Source organism: Gadus morhua, chromosome 14 (assembly GCF_902167405.1).
Source record: "Gadus morhua chromosome 14, gadMor3.0, whole genome shotgun sequence".
Taxonomy (NCBI): Eukaryota; Metazoa; Chordata; class Actinopteri; order Gadiformes; family Gadidae; genus Gadus; species Gadus morhua.
The window spans coordinates 10,564,925-10,583,918 of NC_044061.1; the positions used below are offsets into that span (position 1 = coordinate 10,564,925).

At 43.0% G+C, this 18,994-nt stretch overlaps 1 protein-coding gene across 2 annotated transcripts; it reads left to right on the plus strand.

The window, feature by feature from the left end:
* Nucleotides 1-18,589, plus strand: LOC115559294 (tetraspanin-18). 2 transcript variants are annotated; one of them, XM_030378103.1, is made up of 9 exons: nt 1-344; nt 5,493-5,585; nt 12,295-12,390; nt 13,032-13,226; nt 13,624-13,698; nt 14,149-14,247; nt 14,367-14,543; nt 14,941-15,024; nt 18,204-18,589. In XM_030378103.1, the coding sequence occupies exons 2-9, from the start codon at nt 5,583-5,585 to the stop codon at nt 18,249-18,251; spliced, it is 777 nt and encodes a 258-aa protein (XP_030233963.1). In that variant the 5' UTR covers nt 1-344; nt 5,493-5,582; the 3' UTR covers nt 18,252-18,589. The 2 variants fall into 2 exon arrangements, with proteins under 2 accessions (XP_030233963.1, XP_030233964.1); XM_030378104.1 differs by having other exon boundaries at nt 3-344; nt 5,493-5,576.
* Nucleotides 18,590-18,994: the final 405 nt, after the last annotated feature.

Genomic DNA, 18,994 nt, shown 5'->3' on the forward strand with positions numbered 1-18,994 from the left:
AAAGTGGGTTTTATTCTGACTAGGAGCACAATAATTTGTTGGGGGTAGTTGGAACAGCCGACACTGCCCCCGCCCAACTAGGACGCGAATCTCTAGTCTACCTCCACAGAGAGCACTAGACTTGCTTCGCACTAGTCGCTCGTGTAGTTCCCTTTGGAGTAATCTATTTATAGAGATAGGGTAAATGCAAGCGAATGTGGAATTATATTGCACATTCGTTCGAGAAGTAGCCCTACATGTCGATGTAATTCATGGGATGTTTCTAAGAGTGCAATTTATACAGTGAATGCTATTTTGACCTTTTAGGGAGAAGGAATCGCATCTCACTCGGGGACCTGCTTGCGGTAAGTTACTCTGCGTGTGTTGTCAATTGTCTGCAAGATCATCATTGATTTAACTATTCAAACGTCCACCTCGTCACAAAATAACGCGACTGTTTTCTAATAAAATACGTCTGGAAATCCAGGCAAAATACATGAACGGGAAAAACAATCAGTTTTCCGACGGAAAAAACATCAGTTTTTCCCGTTAGTTTTCAACGAATGGAGTTTTTTTGGAATGAACTGGACGCCACCTTAGATTCCCATGACATGATTTCACTTCTACATTTATTAATCTTCGTGAGTCGTCAATGAGGTGACATATGGTCAGTGAAGACCGTACTTCCACGGACCATTCACATACATTTAGGCAACACACCTTTAAATAATTGCGGGTTGAAAAATAAATTGGAACATCCTGGTTGAGGCGACCCATCTGCACCCAGTGGGGAAGAAGAGATAGCACAGGGAGAATGACAGGTGAGAAGTACATCGGAGGGATTACTGGAGGTCATCTGCGAAAAGGAAATATCCGGCTGAGCTCATGTATTTCTTCACAGGCACGTGTACTGCTGCTGTTCAACATAACATTGATAGCCTATCACATGCAGAAGTTGATTGGGTAAAACAAATCTATTTGTGTGGAAGCAGATGCACAAAAGTTAAACAATTTTAGAGCTGGAAATGGGCTCATGGGCCCAAACTGGTTGGTAACTATAATGTCAGCAGGGCTATGATGATTTCAGCATCTGGACATTTGTTTAATGAGGAAGACTATGTGTTGAACCATGACATGTTTAAAGCTGAAGATTTGATACATTATGTCCTGGAATATGAACAAAACATGAATTCTCTTTCATGCACAATTATTTGAACACTACAATGGCCCTCTACTTGTGTTGTCAGACTAAGGCACATTCATCCACTAGACACACTTGACTAAGACAAATCTTCTAGACTGGCCCAGTGGCCGTGTAGGTCTTCTTAATTGAACAGCTTTGTAGGCTACTGCTAGACAAAAGAAGGGGACATTTGTTATGGAAGTAGTACTTCTCTAAGAGTAGGAAGAAATTTGTATAAGAACCAGCTTTGTCAACCTCACATTTAAGGTGAACATGTGTACTTCTTAAGACACCCCTACAGGTGACAGTTCTGCTCATCTATCTTTAAAAAGCTGGCGTGGACAAGCATCCCAGATCCAGAAAATTAAATTAGTTCATCAGAATCTCTACCAATAAACCAACCAGATCCACAATGCCTTGAACAGTTGTATAAAGGGTTTGACCTGAGTAAGCTGTTGTGGCTGTATGCAGATTCATTGGGCACTGCAGTCTGTATCAGATTTAAATGGAAATGTTCCACAACAAGGTTATTTTGTCTTGGATCTTTCCCATAATCCTGGCGAGGGAACCTGTATCGCTTATTTCGGGAAACATTACAGCACACTTGAATGTCCATTGGTGCATTCACTGGAATAACCAGCAGGCTGTATGGCTCCCTGTGGACTTGTGTCCTCTCTTCCAGAGTGTGCGTAGGATCTCACATCCGGCGTTCATTGTCATAAGGAGAAACTAACCAGGAGATGCATCACTTTTTCAAGCTGGTTACAGAGCTAAAGAGAACATTATGCACTGATGGATATGTTGGGACAACATATCATACCTAGTATAACAAATACATAGGAATAAAAAATAGGTAATTTTTCGCCATTGATCTCTATTTAAAGGCACTGTAGGTGAAATTCAAGATATTTGAGTTGATGGTCCGTCATTAGAAATGGCAGAGCATTCCCTCAGGTATTAGTGAGTAAAATGCTCAGTGAAAACATCTCTTTTGAGTTGAAGGCAACTGCCTCTCTATGAGCCATTTATGATTATAAACAGCTCCCGGCTCATTTCTGACCAACCAGGGCATTTTATTCCCTCATGGGTCAAGGTATCCAATGGGCCTGTCAGCCCAGAAGCATTTAGTGAAACACTTTTCAATGGCGGAAAAATGAGGGAGAGAGGAAGTAGATAGGGAGGGGACAACATTTGGTGGTTGAGTTTCCAAATCTTGCTCTCTTATTTTCTCCTCTTTTTCTCTTTACAGCTGTTTAATTTCAACTTAATCACGCCTTTTCAAAGGTATGGCTTGATTACCCTTGTGACCCCATCCACCAGTGTGACCAGGTCGGTTTGAAATGCTCAAATGCACGCCAGCCATGTATTGTTGAGGCTGAGGATCCTGTGCAGCACTGGTCCATCTGTCTCTCCCCCCAGCTCCCATCGCATCTTGGAGGAGGGAGTGGGTCTATTTGTGGATCACCGCATGGTGACAAAAGCCACGAGTCACAGTGGTACGGGCCTCACTCAACAAAAGTCCTGCCGGTTCCTTTATCCTGAAGTCCCCAACAGTGTCACTTGCTGTGTCCTGTTCTTTACATTCTTTCGTTTTATTCCATTCTTTCTGAATGTCAGGAAACTTTTCTGGTCTCTCACCTTCCGATATAGCATGATATATTGTGGTTCATTCGATTGTCTGAAATCGCCTTATCGCATCATCGACAGAATGGATGCATTATTTTCCACTTCCTGACGTAAGAAATGTATACGATTGAGTACTGACCCTTCCGGGAAAAAAAAAGAAAAGGATAAAACAAATGCTGTTAAACTGGCCATCATGCGTTGATTTAATTACAGTAGGATAGCCTTGTCATTCAGGCCATGAAGCCACAAAGAGAAGAGATAATACCAATGCCCTGGCGCTGTCTCAAAGTTTTTCTTTGTACCTTAACCAGATTAAATTCAGTCAAACTGAATTAGCAAGCAGATGGTCACCCCAAGAGGCCACAGATAAGACCCGTAGCTGGGCCTGCTCGCAGCTCTGAGCTTTAGTCATGTTACTCTTTTCTCTAGCAGTTATTTTATAGCAAATAAAGTTTTAATTTATATATTATTGTTACAAACATTTGTTTGATTTGTCAAAATTGTGAATAACTGCCCGTGTGTGTTTGTGTGTGTGTGTGTGTGTGTGTGTGTGTGTGTGTGTGTGCGTGTGTGCCTGTGTGTGTGATTGTGATGTCTGATGTGTGTGTGTGCATTCTGGTTTGTGTGTATGAGTCGTAAACCTAAACTATAATGGTACTCCCATATGACTCAGTAGTAGTATTGCGTTGTGTTTAAGGCATACACTCTGGTTATTTACCACACTGTTCCAATCAGAGACACTTAGCACATACAATCCAATCATGAGCAACAGACGTTTCCCATAGCCACCGAGCGCAAAAGACGCCAGTATTCATGTTGATTGCACAAAAATGTGAACCAGATGCTCCTTTTTTTGGCAAGAATTACATATATTTGACACATAGGCAATTACAACTGGAGTACCATGCTCCATGTGTGGTCCTATCTATTCCTGGCCCTCTAGATGGAAGGACTGTGTGACTAGTTTGTACTCGGAAGAGCTCAGCCTCTCCACAGCAGTGCTCTGATGGGCAGCAACCAAAACACTAATTAGGAATATAAATATATATATATGTGTATGTGTATATATATATATATATATATATATATATATATATATATATATATATATATATATATATATATACAGTATATACTGTATAATCGGGACGTTAATTGAATGTTATCTTGCTATTTGATTCCCTCTGGCAAGCCAAATCATCAATAATAAAATATATATTATACAAAAGCAGTGCCAATAAAACACAAGGTCTGCCTAAATGTTTTGTTTGTTTTGTTTGCCAACTCATTGTATGACACAGTCCAATATTTTCAACACATTATTTGCCCAGACATTCTAAATAATTCCTTCTGCCATTGCTGCACAATGTGTCAGTTGTAGGCCAATATGTCTGTATGGTTCTGCAATGCAATAACATTTATATTTGTCTAAATGTCAATTGACCGCAAAAACACATCTAATTGCATCTCCCTGGGCTTCCACTGAAAATTACAATTCCTGGTTAGCTGACACAATTCATAGAGCGCAACACTAGACACTGGCTATGCTTGCTAAAAGGATAATCCCTTATTAAAGATCACTGGTTAGCCTTTTCAACAATGTGCGTGTGTGCGAAAAAAACTGCCCCATTAGAATTATCGGAAGTCCAAAACGTCCTCTGAATAACCGAGAATACACGACACAACCGCCAATGTCTCTCAAATTCCTACTAGTAAAGGATTGTTATTAAGAAGTTCAGGTGTTGAGTATTGGACGAAGGCTACATGTTGCCACGTTAGTCACCACTCCAGCCCTCCTGTGTGTGTGGGAAGCACTGCTTTACCCAAGTGATCTGATTCACAGGCCTTCTGCTTCACAGCTCTCTTACCCCCAGCTCAGCTGTCCACAACCTCGACGATACATGCAACAACAACAACAACAACAACAACAAACAAAAAAACGGACACACAATTAACCCTCCCCCAAATGCAATTAACTGGCATATCTTTGTCAATCAGTCTACACATCTTTCTGTCTTTCTGTCTTTCTGTCTGTATCTATGGTTCTGTCGCTTTCGCACTGTATACTGTGTTTCCATCTCAAATAAATAGTTTATATTTGTTTAGCATGGTTGCAGTTATGGTGTTGTTTGGTCTGTGTTCGGCAAATGCTTGAAAGTATAAATACTTGTGCAATACTGTGAAGCACACAGCAAATAATTAGTGTGATCGATCGTTATATTTTTGGGTGTATCAGCAGATACATGGCCATTTCCTCCTGCAGAAAGGGTTGGAGGTAGAGATCACCGCAACAAAAATCCACCACCATGATTTTGCATCCTGTCTAGTGATTTTGTTTCTATAGTAACAGGCCATGCTATAAAAGCTTAAATCGGTCCGGTGTGATATAGGTGCCCTCATCCAAAACAGTTTTCAAGCTCCATCTGTGGTGAAGCAAAGCTAAAAAATTGATGTTGTCAGTATGGTCTTACAAATTAAAAAAAAACGTAGTTAGGTAAAAGGGACTTGTAAATTATCGGGTAAAGTGGCAAAATGTAAGTGGAACTTGTTTTCCCGAGAACGGCAAAATAAATTCTGTGTCACTATTTTGCTCCGCCTCCCACAGACGATGACGAAATTTCAAAATCCAGTACCTCATTCCATGCCTTTGATGCAGCATCTGAACCCAGCATAACCACCCTGATTCCTCTCTCTTTCTCCTCAGCTAATGTAAAGCGGTGCGAGACCGACGGCTCCAAAGCAGTGACGAAAACCTCCACCTCCCTTTGAAACCACGAGCCGTTGCCAGGTACATATGGTATGCTGCTCTCTCTTTAAGCCTACCCTGAACTGAAACCAGCCATACACTCATTTTCCTTCACACGTTTCGCTGATAGGAATCTCCATTAGTTACCATTCATTTCTACTGCTCTGTTTCATAACTAATGTTTATATAATGTATGTTACTCCACCTTTCTCACCTCTGCTCCACCACATATATACGGGGTGGAGGAAGCGAATGCAGACTTTATTCAAACTATTCAAGGGGATCTGTACAAACTCCATAATAACACCATGAATAATTTTTGTACACAGACTGAGCTGATTCAGCTGAGCCGAGCCGTTTCAAAAGACCCACAACAGACCCACATTGCATTAGGTTCACAACAGATTTTGATTGTTATCCCCAGCTTGTTATGTGTTGAGATTCTCAAAAGCTCCTAGTACAGCAGTGCTGTGTTAATGAATCAGCAATTTAATTTAAACTTTGGCTCACAATAAAACGATTTGCATAATGATTCACAAATGTGAATACATCTTGCCATGTAGCCTACACACACAACCCCACTCACGCACACACTTCAGAAGGCTTTTGCACAGTGGGTCTAACAGACCTTAAGAGCCTTTCGTCAGCCCATCGTGTCAGCAGAGATTACAGGCCTTCCGGCTGGAACAAAAGACCACAGTCACTAAAAGATGACATCTTTCCCTTCCATTTCAACTCTTTACCGAGTGCTTCCAAATCAGACAACAAACGTTTAGCTATGAAGTACATTATTCAAATGTCTTTAAATATTTGAGCAAGGTTACATCAAGTCCTCCCATCCCAGGAGTTCCTCCAGTCCCTCAAATACGAACATGAGACCGACTTCCTAACATATTGGATAGATAGACTTTTTTGGGGTTAAGCAGGTGTTTTATTTCACATTGCTTGTACTTACTTATATAAAATTATATTAATATTCAAAATGTAATTTTTCTATAATCGCTTGCGTTTGGTTACTTGACCTTCCCTATGCACCTAGTCTTACTATTCAACCAAATTCGTACACACCATTGCTTTGAAACCCCCCCAGTGATGGAAATAGCCCTATTATTGTCTCTTTATAAAAATAAATCGAGACCCTCAATCTAACGAATCCAAGGCCAGGGATTGTTTCTCACCAGCCGTGAGACGGGGTGACGGAGGACCCCTGGCAAAGCTAGAAATCATTCAAACATCGATCAGTGTTGCTGAGCCTCATTATTGATCTGGTTGCCCTGGGGGTTCACGCTGAACGAGGCAGATGAAAGACTCAACATGTGTACATCTCCCCTGTTCATGCACTCACCTATTGGGTGCTCCCCCTCTTCTGAGGACTGGGGGGGTGTCTATGCGTAATAGAACGTGGGTGTTAGGTTCTGTCGCTCAGGTAAATGAGTCACATGAACCTTAAAGCTTCCCAGAGAGCAAGCGCAATTTTTTGAGGAAAGCATGCACACGTGGGGCTCTTCGTACTAGTAATGAGAGTATTCACGTGTGCACGGGACGTATTTACTTTCCAGTCTATTGCAATTACATGGAGAGGAGATTCTCTGCCTCTTCTGTTCGTTTTCACTACTTCCCCATGTGACTGGTCCTGAAAGGCTGATACACAGAGCAAGTTGAGCCGGCCAGCGACTTGGAGAAGAAACACATGACTCTCATCAGCTTTTAGAGTTATCACTTACAGAAATGTAGACGTAGCTCCTGCACAATTCTTATGCTTACATCCATGTGTCATTCAGTACCCGGTATATATATATTTGAGGAATTGTGTAAAATTACGTTTAAAAAAACAAAAACAAAACAGGGGTCTGTTTTTCTAGAAGTACTGTTCCTGGCATACGGCCCGTGGTTGGTTGTGCTTGCATGTCAATCAGGACCTCTTCCATCCTGATAAGTAGGCGGTTCTAAACACAGTTAATCAGTGCTGTGTCTCAGCCTTTTTGTAGGGAAAGGTTGGCCTCGGATGACTAGAAGAACCCTGCACCTTGAGTCCTGAAAAGCTCCATTCACATCTATTCTGGCTCAAGCTGTGGAGCCTGTGGCAGTGCTGTTTACACTGCGCTCTCATTATGGATGTAAATAGGCAGCCGCAGATCCTGAGGGGCTGTAAACCCACGCAATGCTTGTTCATCACTGCTCGAGCCCCTATCTGAGTCCCACTGCCTCTCCAGGGACCGTGCTGTGCATCCTCGCTGTAGTGCCCAGGTGTGATTAATGGGTTTGGATCCTCAGCCTGTCACCAGTGGCTTACTGGTACTGCACTGGTGTTCTCTGAACATACTGGCTCTACACAGCCCGGCGCTCCCCATTGGGGCTTCCTGTTGCAGTGCCACGATATGCTGACGATTCTGTCCTGGGCCAAATCGCCCAGGAGTTTTATAAATGGTAATGGAGAGTGTCTTATCCAATGGGGCTCTTTGGTAAAGTAGGGCTTTGATAAATATCGAATGTCAGCAACAGCAGTGTCTCTGCTACTCTATTGTAACTCTTTTAAAGAGTTTATATTTTCGCAGTGCCCACTTCAGACTCTGAGGTGATTAAAGGATTTGTCTTTATGATGCTCTATGTTTTAGAGACAGACCAAACTTAAGTCAATGTGTGTGCATTGATTGAATCTCTCTTACACACACAAATACAAACATACATCCGCACGCTCACACACTACTCAGCACATTCTACACATTGCACACACATTTCATGCTCATAGCCCCCCCCCCACACACACACACACACACACACACAAACAAACATACACACACAAACACACACATGCACACCAAGCAACTTTGTGCTTTGTCACTCTCTTTCTCACACATCATTCATGCAGATTTATTTTATACACTGAACTATAAGGTACCTATGCATGCATGCACCGTAATATTATCACCGTACATCAAGTGTGGACCTGCTGGGTTGAATTTAAACATCCTTAATTGATTTTCACTGCACCCACACTCAACCCCCACCCCCACTATTTCCCAGCCAGGGCTGCATTTGTGTGAAGGACGATTTAAGGTTTAATCCCTGCGATGCTCCACTTCATTCGCTCCCTTCAGACTTATTTTTGGACTATGCATGCATGAAATTACAAGCTGAATAGAGTCTCAGCAGTGTGTGTGAGTGTGGTGCGTGTGTCTGAATACTGTACATTAGCTGGGAAGTTGACAAGTGGAAATTATAAGAATTAAGGCAAAAATACGAATGTGCATTGTTTATTTATGATGAGGATACAAGCAAACAACATGAGTAACAGAAAACACTCAGATTGGTCTCCCTTTGACATGATATTTAAAAAAGATCATTCCTCTTCCTCCACCCTGCTCCTCCTCTCTGGAGCCTGATGGAGGGAGGGAAGGAACTGAGTAGTCAGGGTCATAATGGAGGGACTGGAGTGGGAGGAGAGGGAGGAGGAGTGGGAGGAGGAGTGGGAGGAGTAGGGGGTGGAGGAGAGGAAGGAGGATTGGATGGAGAAGGGTGGAGAGTGATGAGGAGCGGGAGGAAAGGGAAGAGGAGAGGGAGGAGAGGGAGGTAAAGAGGGAGGGGGAACTTGATTGCACAGTATCTTTCTCAGACTTTGTCCTACATTTTACATTCCAAAACTACACTATGCTAAAGATTCAAATCTAAACTTTAAATTAATTTTACACAAAGCCCATTGCAAAAAAGATTGTCAATACATTTTGCCAATTCTTTTTTGTTTATTTTATTACTTCAACATAAACTCACATAGGCTTACAATATTTGATCATTTCCAATCCCTAATGATACATATGCAACAAAGATTTGATGAAATGCTTTGAATTCTTCCTCTTCCACTTTCCTCTCGATGGAGATGGCTCCATGTGATATATATCGATGCCAAGACAAGCAGGCTGACAAATTTTGAAGGTTAGATTTCTGTTGACAGGTGTTCAACAGAACTTTGACGACATATCACAAATGTTCTAACTTCTACTGGGGGAGTACCCAAAATTTTATGTATTTTTTGTGTGAAATAATATTTTGTGTGAAAATGTGAAAACTATTGCATAAGGCATATATTCTATAAGCCTACGCATTTAGTTATAAAAATAGTTACTCTCTCAATATCAAGAGAGAGAGAGAGAGAGAGAGAGAGAGAGAGAGAGACGAGAGAGAGAGAGAGAGAGAGAGAGAGAGAGAGAGAGAGAGAGAGAGAGAGAGAGAGAGAGAGAGGAGAGAGAGAGAGAGAGAGAGGAGAGAGAGAGAGAGAGAGAGAGGGGGGGGGGGGGGGGGGAGAGAGAGAGAGAGAGAGAATAGATATGCTTTTACTGAATTTGAGCATGGACCTCAGAGGCTCAGACAGGTGAGTCAAATAAATCGTAAATTTCTTGTGTTATAACATAGCTGGCCACACTGGTATGAATTACATCTGATAATAAGCCTTGAGTAGAATCAGTTTGTTTGATATATATAACTAAATATAACTGTAGGGTTTCCTGTGTGCTTCTGACTAAGACCTGAAAGACATTATAACTGGCTATTTGTGTTGAAGGACATAAAATGTGTAATTCAATAAAATATGAAAATAATGAAATAAACAAAACAAATCCAATAACAGCTGTGGACAGAATGGGCCGAAACATATGCTTGACCTCTGTAGAGAATAGGACTTGTACTGTGTCTTCAGGGCTGATGACATTACATAAGAGAAAACGATTGCCTTACTAATTGGGCCATATGGAGTCCAAACATGCTCTGTAACTTATAGCTCACAGTAAAATGCCTGTGGATGTCCTACCAGTCTGTTGTACTCGCAGCCGGTGCAGTTTTCGTCGCCAAACTAGATGAGAGGAGGTTAGCTCAGATGATTGGGCTTCACCCGGACCGTCTGGGGGTGGATGGGGAGGATCAGGTGGATGATCCCTCAATGATGAGCGGAGGTTGACAAGGTGGAACACCGTCAGCTCCACCGTTCCTCCCTCCTCTGCTCTAGCAGCCAGCCGACTCTCAGACTCCCTTCCAAAACACTCCCACCCTGTTCTAACACCCACATTTCTGTGTCGTGGTTAAGAGCAATTATTTGGGTGTCATATCTTGGAAGTTTGAGTGGACTGCCCCTGCCCCTCTGTGAGGCAATTTCAGTCATAGGATTGTAATAAGCTTGTCCCATAATTTCATTCGATGAAATGGAATTATGTCCTGTCTGTCTGTCTACACGACTACCTGGCTACCTCCCTAGTGTTTGACCGATACTTTCCCCCTACCTCTACACACACACACACACACACACACACACACACACACACACACACACACACACACACACACGCACACTGCCATAGACGGTATGGTTACATTACTTTCACAGCACACAGCTCAGAAGAGCAACTGGTAAATGCACAGTTGGCTGTGTTCACACCCCTGCTGGGCCCTGGTGTGTGCAACACGTCCTGGTCTGTCCGTGTGGAGCTCTCTCTGTCCTGTGTGGGGCCGGCTGCTAATGCTGCTGCTGCTGGCAGAAGCCCCATACACGACGCCAGAAATGTTTCTGCTGCCCTTCTGTGTGTGTGGGCACCGCGGGTGATCTCATTTTGTTTACACTCCGTCGTGATGTTTTTTTGTACTTTATTTATTCTTCTTATTATTTTATGTACTTATGTATTAGACTACGATGAGTGAGAGAATGTTAAGGGATAACACAGACTTATGTATGGAGATGCATAGATGGATGGATACACATGCACGCACACAATCCCACACAAACATACACACGTATCTATTGTTTTTTGTATTTATCGTTTGTGTTTAGGCTGTCGTGGTGTCTAACTAGGCTCAGAGAAGCCTAGTTAGAGGAGCTCGTGCTCCTTTTCAGTTTAACTCTCACTTGCTTAAGCAGAGCGCGTCCGGAACATGGCAAACTTACCTGCCGACACAATGACACGACACCCACACAGATCAAACCTCATGTGTTGCCTTGCAGGGCTTGTGCTGCAGGCTTTGTAATTTCTTGGTGAGTGGTGAAATACCAAGCTATGTATTGCTTTTTGTAGGCCTCATCAAATGCCTGCAAATAACAATTATTTTAAAATGTTCACTGACGATGTATCTATTGAAACATTTTGACATGAATATTTTATTGTCTTTTTTTTGTCTTTAAAATCTTATAAATAATAAATGTCCATCACAAGTCACCAGAGGTCCAAAGCGTTTTTTTTTAACAAAGAAAAAAACCAAACATTTCTGGTGCTATGAGCAGCAAATATTGGTTAGTCTTATAATCATAAACCATGTCATATAAATATCTGTTATATCTGCCTATTATTAATGTCAATGTTTTTTTTTGTGGGTGTTTGTGTGTGTCATACGTGTGTGTTTCTATGGGCGTGTTTGTGTGCCCATGTGAGTTTGTATCTGAATGTGTGTGCGTGTGTCTGTATGTGTGTGCGTGTCTGTATGTGTGTGTGTGTGTTTCTGTGAGTGTGTGTTTGTATGTGTGTGTGTGTCTGTGTGTGTGTGTGCATGTCTTTGTATGTCTGTGTTTGTGTTTGTGTGTGTGAGTTTGGATGTGTGTGTTTGTTTGAGTGTGTGCATGTGTATGTGTTTGCCTGAGTGTGTTTTGCTGCGTGTGTGTGTGTGTGTGTGTGCATGTATATGTGCTTGCCTGTGTGTGTGTGTGTGTGTGTGTGTGTGTGTGTGTGTGTGTGTGTGTGTGTGTGTGTGTGTGTGTGTGTGTGTGTGTGTGTGTGTGTGTGTTCAGGGCCACAGGGAGGAACCAGCATCACGGTCAGCCATGGAAGGGGACTGCCTCAGCTGCATGAAGTACCTCATGTTCATTTTCAACTTCTTCATCTTTGTAAGTCCATCACATTATACCCTCCGCTGTCTTGAATGCATAATTGATTAAAAAAATGACCTTTTCATGTTGCTGCCATTGCTGCACTCGCTATTATCTCAAATTTGCTGTCTACTTTTGTAGATAGGATGGTACTTTGATGATCCTAGACTTAAATTTTGGGTGCTGGATTATTGCCGCATGCATAAGGATGAAGGGGGAGTAAATTTATGGAATCTGATTTCGTAAACAACATTTTGGTGCTTTTGAACACTTGAAATAAATTTGTCTGCACAGGGCTTTACAAAACATCTAATATTTTTCCACAATACGGAAGATATTATCAAGTCTTTGATAATATCAAAGTTTTTATATAATATTATTTTATTTTATTACACGCTTCCTGGATATACTTTCTGATCTTTAGTCCTTTTTGGGGGGGACGTAATACCCTCACACACAGTAGGGATACATTAAAACAACGCATCCCATCTAAAGAAAGTCTCTGAACTATTTGACACAAACAAAGTATCACTGGATCAAATTAAACATGTACAAGTCCTTTGCTAAAACAAAGATAACTTGAACTCTCTCTCAATATATCTCTTAAATCCTCCTTTTCTTTTCCAACCTGTGCCTTTTGAACGTGTTGCATGTGTAAGCTGGGTGGGTCCTTCCTGCTGGGAGTGGGTCTGTGGGTGCTGCTGGACCCCATGGGCTTTAGGGAGATTGTGGCAGCCAACCCCCTGCTGTTCACGGGGGTCTACATCATCCTGGCCCTGGGGGGCCTGCTCTTCCTGCTTGGCTTCCTGGGCTGCTGCGGGGCCATCCGGGAGAACAAATGTCTGCTGCTCTTTGTGAGTTTAGTCCTGATGCTCAGTATCAACAAGACTCACTGGAAATCAAGTTCATCACACCCTTTGAATGGATTAAAATGACAAGGTCATTTTTGACTAAAAGACCAAGTCAAATAGGAATATATATTATCTTTGTTGTTACTATTATTATTATTATAATAATTATTATATTATCATTACTATTATAAATGTTTTCTGAATATATTTTCATTGTAGGAAGCCTTACAAAGCACAGGCTATCAGAATTGTACAACAGTGCCATCTAGAGGAGACCGATCACATTGCACTGATGGGAACTTTACCAGACATTGAGCATATTTACACTTGCCATGACCTAAAGTCAAAGAGCTTGTGTTCAAACAATGACAAGCCCGTGACTGTTGTCTTGTTTTTTCAGTTCTTCATGCTCATCCTTTTCATCTTTCTGACTGAGCTAGCAGCGGCAATTTTGGCCTTCCTCTTCCGAGAGCATGTGAGTATTACACTTGGAAAGTAAACTGAGAGCGGGTAAAGGGAGGTTATGAAGGGAACTAGATAAGTCAGCAAAGCGACACTGTTGCTTTAACTGCACTAAGTCATAATAATGCAACACTGATGCTTCATCTGCACTAAGTCATAATAAATTAGGTTAGATACTATTAGGTTGGGTGAATATGTGGGCTATGTGATGCAATTGTTATGTCTATGTGTGTATGAATGCCTGTTTGTTTGTGTTTGTGTGCGTGCGTCTGTTTGTGTGTATTTGCACTTCCATGTGTGTGTGTGTGTGTGTGTGTGTGTGTGTGTGTGTGTGTGTGTGTGTATTTGCACTTTCATGTGTGTGTGTGTGTGTATGTGAGTGTGTGTTTGCACTTTCTTTTGTGTGTGTGTGTGTTTGCACTTTTGTGTATGTGTGTGTGTGTGTGTGTGTGTGTGTGTGTAGTTGACCAGAGAGTACTTCACCAGGGAGCTGAAGCGTCACTATCAAGGCCACAACAACACAGATGTGTTCACTTCCACGTGGAACGCCATCATGACCACGGTAACGTCTGGGAATTAAAAATATATATATCTTTACTCACATCTTAACATCTCATCCCCTACGAGACAGAGGGTATGAAAGAGCATCTCTATGATCCACTCTCTGATCCTGTGCTGCAGTTTGACTGCTGTGGCGTAAGCAGCCCAGAAGACTTTGAGGAGAGTCTCTTCAGGCTCATCAGCCCCAGGAAGGCGGTGCCCGAGGCCTGTTGTCAGAGGAACCGTTTCCTTGGAGACGTGGAGCACGTGAGCCTGGAGCAGTGCTTGAGCGGCACCATGGCCTTCCGACACAACAAGGTCACCGGAGCGCATTGGTGTCTGATCCCTCCAAATGCATGCCATGTATACTCATAGACCTGTCCTGTTTGTTGTGCATGCAAATGAAGATGTGATTGCATGTGACTGTGAGTAATAATGATAGGTAAGAACAAACTGTGTTTGCACTGCAGTGTCAGTTTTGGTGCAGGACGTTTTCATTTTCGGTTTTCAAAATCGTATTTTTAGGTGGGGCATAGCATTAGACATGTGATCACTCCAAAATAATCAATTAATCAATACATTTCAAACAAACTTGGACATGTTTCAAGAAAATGTATATTTTGCCTGCATTATAGTTATTTAGCATCGATCTCATTCTAGTGAGCTGCCAGAGCATAATGCTGCCATCTTCACCTGGCTTTTTGTCTTCATACAGGGTTGTTACTCAGCCGTGGTGGACTACTTTGAGACTTACATCTACATGGCGGGTGCCCTGGCCATTGTGGTGCTGACTATTGAAGTAGGTCCTCTCATGATCTCTTTCGGATTACCATGATGTATACTACCGCCCTTAAGTCTCAGTTAAGTGTGAGAAAATATGCAGTATAATTATAATTATTTATTTGGGAGACACTTTTACCCAAACCAACTTGAATCCTGATAAAGGTCATCAAGGTGATATAGTAAAGTGTGCTTTTCAACGATTTCTCAATGTAAGACTGCAGATATTTGTCAATTGAAACCAGAACCTTTGGGGTGGTATTCGAACACACTATCCAAAACATTATTCTGCCCTTAAAGGGACTCTTACCTTTGTTGCATTTTTACACTTTTTTTGGATAAGGTTAAATTGGTATTAATAAGGTAATAACACTGTAATATGCAAGACAGACCCACCAGGAGTAAAAACAAACAATTATTTTACTCTCATAATATTTAGTGAAAACTTCAACCAATAAAATTCTTCGGACCGAATGACCTTATTGGCCGACAGACCTGTCTGTTTGCTGCATGGATATATAAGGTTTTCCGTCTGCTTCTTGTGGCGCATTCGGGCCCGCGTCATCAAGGCGCGTCCTCAACTAGAGGGTTTGTTTTGATTCCACGGCAGACAGTAGCGAGTAGCGACCGTAGCGACTGACGATGGCAGACCAAAGTGGTCCACGGCGTACTGAAACTGCACCATTCAGTCCGATTAGGGGACTCATCTCGGACTCAGACTCACAGAGTTACCCTCCTCTGGAGCCTCAGGAAGACCTCCAGACTGTTGGCCACCAACTGCACCATTCAGTCCGACAAGGGGACCCGATTCGGCCTCAGAAGCCAAGTGGTCCCGCTCCCCTTGATGATTCTCAGGACCTCCAGACCGTTGGCAACCAACCGCACCACTCAGTCCGATTAGGGGACCCGTTTCGGACTCAGACGCGAAGTTGTCCCGCTACTCTGGAGCTCCGGGAAGACCTCCAGACCGTTGGCACCCAACCGCAACACTCAGTCCGATTACGGGGCCCATTTCGGACTCAGACGCGACGTTGTCCCACTACTCTGGAGCTACAGGAAGACCTCCAGACCGTTGGCACCCAACCGCACCACTCAGTCCGATTACGGGACCCATTTCGGACTCAGACGCGACGTTGTCCCGCTACTCTGGAGCTACAGGAAGACCTCCAGACCGTTGGCACCCAACCGCACCACTCAGTCCGATTACGGGACCCATTTCGGACTCAGACGCGACGTTGTCCCGCTACTCTGGAGCTACAGGAAGACCTCCAGACCGTTGGCACCCAACCGCACCATTCAGTCCGATTAGGGGACCCATTTCGGCCTCAGACGCTACGTTGTCCCGCTACTCTGTTTGTAATGCTCATACACCTTTCTTATACTCAGTGGGACCACTGTCCTTCAACATGGGGCCTCAAAACGGTATCACACGAAGCCCATAAAATTACAGTGAGCCACCTGCTAAATTTCTTGTTTACTAGACCCCTGGTAGATATTATGACCCCTGGGAGTCAAAAGCCCAGTTCAGACCAAAGATTCACCTTGCAACGCCTTGCAACTCGCAACTCCTTGCAACGCCTTGCAACGAGACGGGCTGCGACGTTCTAAAACTGGGCAGTTCACACTGGCTGCAACGCGCTGCAACGGGCTGCGACGCTAGGTGGTTTCCATAGTAACTGTGAACGCTCTGGCACATGCTGAGAGCCGCAACAGCATTAGTTGCGTAGGTTAGGTTAGATTAGTTAGGTTTGCAATAAGTTTTATTTTTATTTTACTTGAGAGTAGGCTAGAGTTACTATGTCTTGTCATTCTCCACTACATCTGCATTGGAGTAAATAGCTGGAGCTTACAGTTAGTTTAGATTACCCGTTGTTGGATACATTGCATTTTCCGGTCATTTGTCGTCCTCAAATCTGTATGTGCACCCAATTATTCATGTCTGCGATCATCACAGAGTCCACAAGCAGCAGGTCGCAATTCCCGATGGGTCACAATTCATGACAGCAGACCGTCGAAATCTGCGACCACACTGTAAATGCGGGGAAAATGAGTCAAACTCCAACCAAATGTTTTCAGGTCATTTGTCGTCCTCATATTTGTATTTGGACACAATTATTCATGTCTGCGATCATCACAGAGTCCACAAGCAACGCAAGTCGCAATCAACGATGCCACAATCAATCTAGCGCACCGTCGAATTCTGCGCCCACACTGTAAATGCAGGAAAAATGAGACAAACCCCAACCAAATCTTTTCAGGTCATTTGTCGTCCTCATATCTGTATTTGGACACAATTATTCGTCGTAGAATTCAGCAAAATTAAAAGTGCAAATACATCAACAAAATACGACAGTACGGTACCGGGACGGAGTAAGGCCGTGACGTACAAGTTGTTCTGTGCTGTGATTGGCTGAAGAGGAATAGTTAAATCGCCGCGTTCTAAAACTGGACCTTGCGATTTGACATGTTCAATCTCTGGCGACTCCTTGCGACGCCTTGCGACGCCTTGCGACGGCTTGCAACGGCTTGCAACGACCCGTTCACACCGCCCCTGCGACGTTCTAAAACCGTCTCGTTGCAAGCCGTTGCAAGGTGAATCTTTGGTCTGAACTGGGCTTAAACATAACCCATGGGAGTCTAAACATAACCCATGGGAGTCTAGAACTTTTGTACTGTAGCGACCCTGGGACAGTTAAATAGTTTGTGTGTTATGTGTTACATTATATTTCGTTGTCCGCTATGCCAGTTGTTCTATGTGCATGTATTGTAATGTTCTTCTTGTCAATCAGTGTGGGGGCGAATCATTAGGTCAGCTGGGGGAGGGCCTTGGAAGAACAGGAGGGTGGGGGCCTGCACGCGAGTGAGACCGTGTTGGGGGTTGCCGGGGTAACCGGGGTTTGTTTTGTGTCGGTTTTCTGCCGTTGGTTACAATGTTACGGGTTTCAGTGACCTGGTTTTGGTTCATTAAAACTACCTTCAACTACTAATTGGCATTGGAGGAAGGCGGGATGATTTGAATGTGCTGTAATTCTCAAATGCAACAAAGGTGAGAGTCCCTTTAAGAAACGGACGAATGAATAAAATATATTATCTCTATATATATACGTCTACAAAATCCTGCAGTAGAGATGTATCGATTAACCCTTAACCCAATATATTGTGTTGATATCTCCATACCCGTGCTGTTCCCCTCTCCAGCTATTTGCCATGGTGTTCGCCATGTGTCTGTTCCGAGGAATCGAGTAACCAGTTCGTGCTGGACAACCACCAGGAGCAGCATCAAAGCACACCAGAACAGCACAATGGGCAGAATGCAGGACATAAACATGTACAAAGAAATACAAGCAGATGAAGTGTATTTAAACACTGTTCATTTTATTATGATGGTCTTGCACTGTAGTTAGCCCCATGTGGATCTGAACTTCACAGCTGAGGTACTGCTTCAAAAGCACAATTGAAAAAATTAAACATAATTACTGAACCAGTTATGTTCAGTATGATGATAATTTTTTTCTTGTTCAGGACGGTCAACCCAATGAAATGGTCTAAGCATCCGCAATAAAGCCACCACAATGTTCAACTTCTCCTTGTCCGCCATGTGAACCTGTACTGTTGCGGTTGCTTTTGCTTTGACTTGCAGGATCCATCCTTGTGATTCTAATCATTTGTCTGTCACATACTTTGCTAAGGCACTGTGTTAAATAACAGCCGCATTACACAAATCGGCCCTGATGTTGCTCAACATAGACAGTCCAGCGAAAGGTGAGCTGAGCACCTGTCTGTCAGAAATAGAAAAGAAAGACCAAGCTGGAGAACATTTTTATTTTCCTAGGGTATGTTGGCAATAAGATGGAGCTCTAATTGTATCTCACCTCTCTGAGAGAAGTCAAGCTGTTACATTAAGAGACCAAACTCTTCCCTCTCTGTCGTTCCACTTATCCAAGTCAATAGGTCAGGATAGTAAAACAATGTTTAATTATTACAAAATG

Bases quoted from the DNA above. Each gene is read 5' to 3' on its own strand.
- LOC115559294 (XM_030378103.1), top strand. The intron at 12,391-13,031 runs GTAAGTCCATCA...TGCATGTGTAAG, and splicing joins TTTTCAACTTCTTCATCTTT to CTGGGTGGGTCCTTCCTGCT. The intron at 13,699-14,148 runs GTGAGTATTACA...GTGTGTGTGTAG, and splicing joins CCTTCCTCTTCCGAGAGCAT to TTGACCAGAGAGTACTTCAC.